The 7,914-nt window shown below is 37.3% G+C and overlaps 1 protein-coding gene across 1 annotated transcript in view; it reads left to right on the top strand.

Annotated features, from left to right (window-relative positions):
* Positions 1-663: 663 nt before the first annotated feature.
* TBX2 (T-box transcription factor 2) overlaps positions 664-7,914 on the top strand; it is an 11,612-nt gene continuing 4,361 nt past the window's right edge. Inside the window, exons 1-4 of the mRNA XM_075852995.1 lie at positions 664-1,549; positions 2,528-2,795; positions 5,748-5,894; positions 7,575-7,651. Coding sequence (XP_075709110.1) covers positions 1,185-1,549; positions 2,528-2,795; positions 5,748-5,894; positions 7,575-7,651 — 857 coding nt within the window. The 5' untranslated portion in view covers positions 664-1,184. The remainder of the gene's footprint in view (positions 1,550-2,527; positions 2,796-5,747; positions 5,895-7,574; positions 7,652-7,914) is intronic.

The raw sequence follows: 7,914 nt of genomic DNA, 5'->3' as shown, positions 1-7,914 counted from the left end.
CCCCACCTCTAGCCAGTCTTCATGCATCCTGCTCCAACAGTATAGTCCTGCTTCATTCCAGAGCTCTGTACGTGGGGAGACTTCTACTACAGTCCTGCTCAGCTGACTTCTTCATGCAACTTATGTGTCCAATCAGCTAAACTTTATATTTACTTTATATTTATATTTACTTTACAATCTATCTATCTATCTATCTATCTATCTATCTATCTATCTATCTATCTATCTATCTATCTATCTATCTATCTAGCTATCTATCTATCTATCTGTCTATCTATCTGTCTATCTATCTGTCTATCTAATTAACTATACATGTAATATGTGATGTAAACTTCTGTGATTGTCTGCGTAACTATACATTTGCACCCCGAATAAACAATATATATATATATATATATATATATATATATATATATATATATATATATATATATATATATATATATATATATATAATATATATATAGGAACCACTGAATGGGAATGCTTTTAAACAATGCCAAATTCTGCATAAAGCCCACTTGCTTCTTACGGGGGACATTATGCCGCTATAGGAGCTGATCCTACCGGCAAGGACTATGTCTGAGCCCGGTCCTGAGGGCTGCTGAGTTCCTGCAGGCAGGGGGTGGGAATCCATGGTTCTTTTCCTGCTGTCATTGGTTAATATTTTATCCTGTTGACATGTTTTCTTTCTGCTGATGCTTCCGACACCTTCCTCTTCAGTGTGTCCCCCCCTCTCTCCTCCAGATTTTGGCCTGAGCTGTGAAAACCCCGCCTATGGAGATCCACAATTGGTGGAGAAAGCGTAAAATCAGCAATCAAGGGGGCTTGGCTCATTAGTGAGGGGATCAGAGCAGGAAGGACATGTGAGATAGTCACAGTTTTCCCCAGATCACGACAAGATCTCACAGGATCGTGCTGCACTATGACTGGCCCCCGTCACACTTCTGCCCCACAACTTTCCTACACATCCCACTAATACAGACACCATAGAGAGAGGACATCACAAGTTGTACAGCGCTGCTCCTGGGGACGAAGGCTACGGGCTCCACCACTACTACTAAGTGATCATCAGTGCTGGGAGTGACCAGGACTATTACCCTGTACTGAGAGCCGGCTGCTGGAAGCCTCCTAGTCCTCCTTACTGAAGCTCATTGTTTTCTCCTGGATACTTGAATGCACCGATGAGAGATCCAGCTTTCCCGGGGACTGCCATGGCTTACCACCCTTTCCACGCTCCTAGACCAGCCGATTTCCCCATGTCAGCTTTCCTTGCGGCCACACAGCCCTCCTTCTTCCCGGCTCTGGCTCTGCCCCCGTCCGTACTGGGCAAGCCCCTCACTGACCCCAGTCTGGCTGGAGCTGCTGAAGCTGGGCTGCATGTCTCGGCCCTGGGACACCACCACCAAGCGGCTCATCTGCGCTCACTTAAGAGCCTGGAGCCAGAGGAGGAGGTGGAGGACGACCCCAAAGTCAACCTGGAAGCCAAGGATCTGTGGGACCAGTTCCATAAACTGGGCACTGAGATGGTCATCACCAAGTCTGGAAGGTCAGATAATAATATCCTATTTGTTTCATATACTGCTGGTATCCCAAACAATACACTAATAAATATCAATTGCACAATAGGCAGAACTGTATTCCATTTTTAGTTTATTAAGATATTATTTTCCCAGAATGCATAGTATATATATATACTATGCATATATGTACTAACACTATATAATCACTTTGTATCATATAGGGTTTATTATACGTGTGTCAATTCTAACCCAAATGGTGTTGTAGTTGCACTGTTAACGTTTGCACAATCTTTTTGGGTGAAATAGAAGTAAACTTTTCGTAAATCTTTGGAGATCCCAAGAACTACACACATGATACTCAGATACATTTTAATATTGGAGAAATAACTACTGCACAAATCTGGTCATCAATGACTTGGAAAAAAATAATCTTTATATGTATTAAACAATGAGACAACTTGACACATAAACAAGTACATCAGTTTACATTGGTGACACTGATGATGACGATGGCAATCGACATTTGCTTGGCATTGATTATATGTTGTAGGTCAAGTATGTCTAAAACTCTCCTATTCAGTGCTATCGGAACGCAATGTTTAGGTTTCTATTTAGTGGCGAAGGGTCAAAGCATATTTAAAGTGAACAATATATATGAATGTAATATATTAGGAACCAAATCCAACAGAAAGGCCGGTGGGTGTATGTGTAAAATAGCTGAAAAGTAGATTTCATTTCATTGCTATTTGTGCAGTTTTAGGCCTAAAATGTACTACCGTACATGAAGAATAAAGGGTTTATATATACATATAAATATATATATATATATGTGTGTGTGTGTGTGTGTGTGTGTGTGTGTGTGTGTGTGTGTGTGTGTGTGTGTGTGTGTGTGTGTGTGTGTGTGTGTGTGTGTGTGTGTGTGTGTGTGTGTGTATAATTTATAATCTTGTAATTTTCTTGGATGAGACTATATCTAATAGGGGTTCTTTTGTTGCCTGTTGCAGGAGGATGTTCCCCCCATTTAAAGTGCGGGTCAGTGGTCTCGACAAGAAGGCCAAGTACATTCTATTAATGGATATAGTGGCCGCCGATGACTGTCGCTATAAATTTCATAATTCTCGCTGGATGGTGGCTGGCAAGGCTGACCCAGAGATGCCCAAGCGCATGTACATCCACCCTGACAGCCCAGCCACCGGGGAGCAATGGATGGCCAAACCTGTTGCTTTTCACAAGCTCAAGCTCACCAACAATATCTCAGACAAGCATGGCTTTGTAAGTACATCCATACATTCTATCTATCTATCTATCTATCTATCTATCTATCTATCTATCTATCTATCTATCTATCTATCTATCTATCTATCTATCTATCTATCTATCTATCTATCTATCTATCATATGTAACATTGTAAAACAGATGTATTGTATTAATAAAGAGTCAGCTCTGCCAAACAAGTAGCAGCTTTACAGTAAACAGTATAACAGGGCAGTGGGGTTATACAGACTGATAAACAAAAATATACCGAGGATGTCAGTACTATAGGGAGAATCCTATACCAATATTAGGCTTAAGCTACTGTTACCTATAATCCCTATATTTTTACACATTTATTATATACGTTATGATATGTTGGGGAAGGACCGATAAATTGTAGAATTGTGTTCTCATATTTTTCTTTATCTCCTGAATTAAACATTGTGTAATTATTCTTTGTCAAATATATGTTTACCAAACAATACAATGTAGCTTCATGTATATGTAGCAGGGGCTATGTGAGTATGTAGCTGAAAAACAAAGTTGCGTCGAATATTATATTATATGTATTTCTATTCCACGCATATATTGAGTAATTGTCTCTTTTTTAAAGGTGAAAGACTCAGAGAATAGGTTGATCATGTTATGTTATATGTTATTATGTGTGAATTCAGGAGAATATTGACAATTGTAGTTGTACATACAGGTCTGGACAAATGCGTTATTTTAGAATGATTAAAATCAGTGTAGTATATTCCACTCGTGCTTCATTTGTACAATTTTATTTATTACAGTTATTTATGAACATTAGAAGAATGGTAATAATTTCAGGATATTATAATGTAATGTTATTTGTGTTTACTTCTCTTGTCTATTTTAATCTGAATTATTATTGTGTTACTTTGATTATAAAACATATATATAAACCCCCACCATATATATGTGATGAAATGAAAGCCTCCCAGGTAATTTTCCTTGGAAGACAATTCACCAGATAGATTGCATTTAAATCTGTAAAATTTGTAGGATTAGATAAAGCTGCAGAAATGAGGTCAGAGAGACAGATCTGTGAATGGGGTGCAGCACAATGGGTGAGCGCTGTACAGTACTGGATGGCAGGGACAGATACAACAGTGTCGCATTTCGAGTCAGGCCCTAAGTCAGTATTTTATAAGTGTAATGTAGGGAGTAGTATTGGTACAGGTGCACATATAGTACAACAACCTTCCACTAACAATCCCTGGGGTTGACTGCCCACAGTGCTATGAATATAAAACATGATCTATAAAACACCACATTCTATAAACTACATTTACCATAAGTTGGAAATATGAAAACGTTTTCTTCTGACTATGGGACTATTTTTGTTCCTCCTCCTTCCAGACAAATTAGACATTTCCTGCATCTCAGCGCATAGTTCGCCTATTAGTGGCGCAATCACTGTCTCTGCCCTTTGACAAGCTTTTAAGGAGATAAAAAAAGAAAGTTGCCCATAACTTGTTTTGATATGGTAATTAACAGGGTTAAGACACATTTCCGGATTTTACGTGACGGTCAGTCAATTGGATAAAACCATAGCATCGCAACAGAGACCATACATAAGGTTATTATCCTCCAGATTAGGTCGTCTCGTAGGTGTTTTGTGGAAGTCACAATTATTATTTATGCAGGATACGTCCGTATGACACTGCGACAAGTGACCCCTTCATCCTGGTGCAATGATAACCACACCAATGTCTGTCCCTGGCATCTCTGTTGCAGACACTCTGACACCCAATATGATGTCTTCAGATGCCACCTTTGTGCTCCAGTTCAGTTTTAATTTAGGTGGTAACGTCTTTATTGTTAAAATATCAGCCCCTGCCTTATATATTTATTATCTGAAGTAACTTATTGTTTCTTATATATATCAAATCTTATATACATTACATTGATTACCTTGTATTCTTTATGTGGTGGCAGGATTAAATCTAAAAAATACCAACCCCCGTGCTAATATTTTTCCAAAGTAAAGTCAAATATATTATTTTGTTCTGAGTTGATCCCTTTTAAACATTAGCAGGCTATCAGTTTCAGCCACATCCATCACTTGTAAAGTCCTGTATACATTTCCCTAATGACACTGTTACTAGATTTTGCCTGAAATCCAAGCATCAGTGAATGGCATCAGTGTGGATTAGTAAACATTAAACCCTTCCCAAACTGGTCGTGCTTCAAGGTGAATACAGCCTAATTCCAAACATGTCATAACTGCTGTTGCTACATGTTTAAATGGAAGCCCAGGTATATAGTGCATGCAAACACACATAGTCAATATAGGCATTATTTAACCCAATGTTACCCAAGAAAAACTCCCTTCTTACTCCATGCTAGGATTGATATTTATTTTATGGGCGCTACAATTGCAGAATATTAAACTGGACAGCACTTAATAATCAATGCCCATCTGTGGCCTGAGTGTGCCAGCCAACAGACTGGATTTCTGCACTAGAGATTTGAACGCCTGGATAGGAAGTGTCTGTAATACGTTTTTTCCTCTACATTACAGTTGATAGAATATTAATCAGATCGATTAGTTTTATGACACTTTGAGCATATTTATCCACCCAGTCGTTTTAATCTTGAGTAGAATAGTAGCAGTAAATATGTTGTTAAATATATTGTTATTGTTTTGAGATTATTTATTAAATATAATACCATAATAAGAATAATAACAACTATATATATATATATATATATATATATATATATATATATATATATATATATATATATATATATATATGTCTACAGGAGTCTTGCACAAACAATACATTTTTAAAATATTTAATATAATATTATTTTTATCCTATATTATCTACCTTAATATTTTAAGTCTATGTATAAGGTCTTAATGATCACTGTATTGATACAGTATTATGTTAGTAGTTCTATACTTACATGCTAAATATATGTTTTCTATTTTTCAGACCATACTGAACTCCATGCATAAATACCAACCCAGGTTTCATATTGTGAGGGCCAATGATATTCTGAAGCTCCCCTATAGCACTTTCAGGACATATGTGTTCCAAGAAACTGACTTTATAGCAGTTACTGCTTATCAGAATGATAAGGTAAGAGGGGATAGAGTATTATTATTACTATTATTATTGTTGTTATTATTATTTATACTGCATATGTCTGCTTGTTATTTCTTGTGTATGTAAAAACATTGATATGATTGTGGTCTGGGTGGTGTTTGGCTAACCTGAGTTTATGAATTGTGAATTCATCCAGTCCATATTATTTTATGGTATGTTGAGAGAGGATTATGGGCCTAATGAATAGGTTGTGGTTGTGTTTTATGTGGCTTTCACGCTTTGTGTGTTGCTTTGCTGTAATTTCAGGCCTCATAATCTGTGTCTTCTTTTCAGTTGCAGCAAGTGCACATGTAATTAGCTTTACTTGTTTAGTTTGGCTCTAGTTTATATTACTATGGCTAATATGTGACTATTACATATATATAAATGCAAAGTCCACAGCACAGGACACAGCTCAGCCCCTTGCTGCTGATGTTAATTGACAGATATGTTGGAGGGTCCTGGTGGGCTTGTTCCAATCGTAAACTTTATGGCACAGAGTCACGATCGATTAAAGAACACTTAGGCTGCAGCCCAGCCACAAGCTGGCCAAGGCTGATAGGCAGTGTGCATCTTGGAGCAGACTGGGCTTCTTATTAAAAAGCTCATACCCTTTAACCCCTGCAACGCTAGAGGCAAGAACAGCGCTTTCGTTCGTTCGTTCGTTCTCTCCCTCTCTCTCTCTCTCTCTCTCAATCTCTCTCTCTCTCACACACACACACACACACACACACACACACACACACACACACACACACACACACACACACACACACTCATATAATACATATGATGGTATATATCAATCACGTGTTGTTGCAATTCATTCAATGTGTATAGATAGCCAGTAATGTGCATATGCCTATGTAGATGAAAATGGTACGCCTAAGAAACAACAAAAATAAAATCAATTTGTTGGAGCAAATATACCATAAAGGAGATCAGCCATGCATTTTTAAAGATGGCATCTGAGGGGGACATATTTCAAAAGCATGAATTATTTATTGCCCTAATGTCGCCTGCACCATAAGTCAGACTTATGTGGGAGATAAGAATAGCTTTTAACCAGCGCTGCAATGTTTAGTCGCCATCTTTCCTCCAGGGGGCTCTGAAAAATAACTTGCTATCATTAAAACTCTATTAATAATTCAAGGAAAACCTCAGCATCATTTTTAATAAAGCCTGCGGTGTGTTAAACCAGGGAGGCTGTGTGTAAAGGAACCTGCTGTAATGTAGGTAGGGCAGAGCACGTGAGGGGATAGCTGCAAAACTTTTATTTACCCTTGAATTCTAGGAATATAACGTATAGATTAACCCTCTCAGCCCTGCAGGTAAGGTGAACACCTCTGCAAAACTGTACACAATACTGGAACGCTGTATCACTTCTCAAGAGATTAACTAGTGCACCCTTGCTGGAACTTGTAGTGCCCTACAACTATCTATCTATCTATCTATCTATCTATCTATCTATCTATCTATCTATCTATCTATCTATCTATCTATCTATCTATCTAATTATCAGTTATCCGTATAGTGTTTATATATTGGTGTTTTATACATAATTATTGCCACCGGGTTTTTTTCTATTTTTAATTTGATACATAATTAATAGATATGTATTTGCATATGGTATGTATTTAAAAAAAAAATATGAACATATATTTCACTTCACAGATTACACAACTTAAAATTGACAACAATCCATTTGCTAAAGGATTTCGAGATACTGGTAATGGAAGACGAGAGAAGAGGTAATAAATGTTGCTTTCTAAAATAGTGGTAAAATATTGGTAGTACTAATGTCGGATAATGTATACTACAATAGTAGCAGTATCATAAAATAATGCTATATGCAAGTGCTGGAAATATAGTACTAATGTCGGATAATGTATACTACAATAGTAGCAGTATCGTAATATAATGCTATATGCAAGTGCTGGAAATATAAGTGTATTTCCAGCACTTGAATATAGCATTATATTACGATACTGCTACTATTGTAGTATACATTATC

This window comes from Rhinoderma darwinii, chromosome 2, assembly GCF_050947455.1.
Source record: "Rhinoderma darwinii isolate aRhiDar2 chromosome 2, aRhiDar2.hap1, whole genome shotgun sequence".
Classification (NCBI taxonomy): Eukaryota; Metazoa; Chordata; class Amphibia; order Anura; family Rhinodermatidae; genus Rhinoderma; species Rhinoderma darwinii.
The sequence above is the reverse complement of the archived record's forward strand: the minus strand, read 5'-3'. Positions and strand labels throughout refer to the sequence as shown.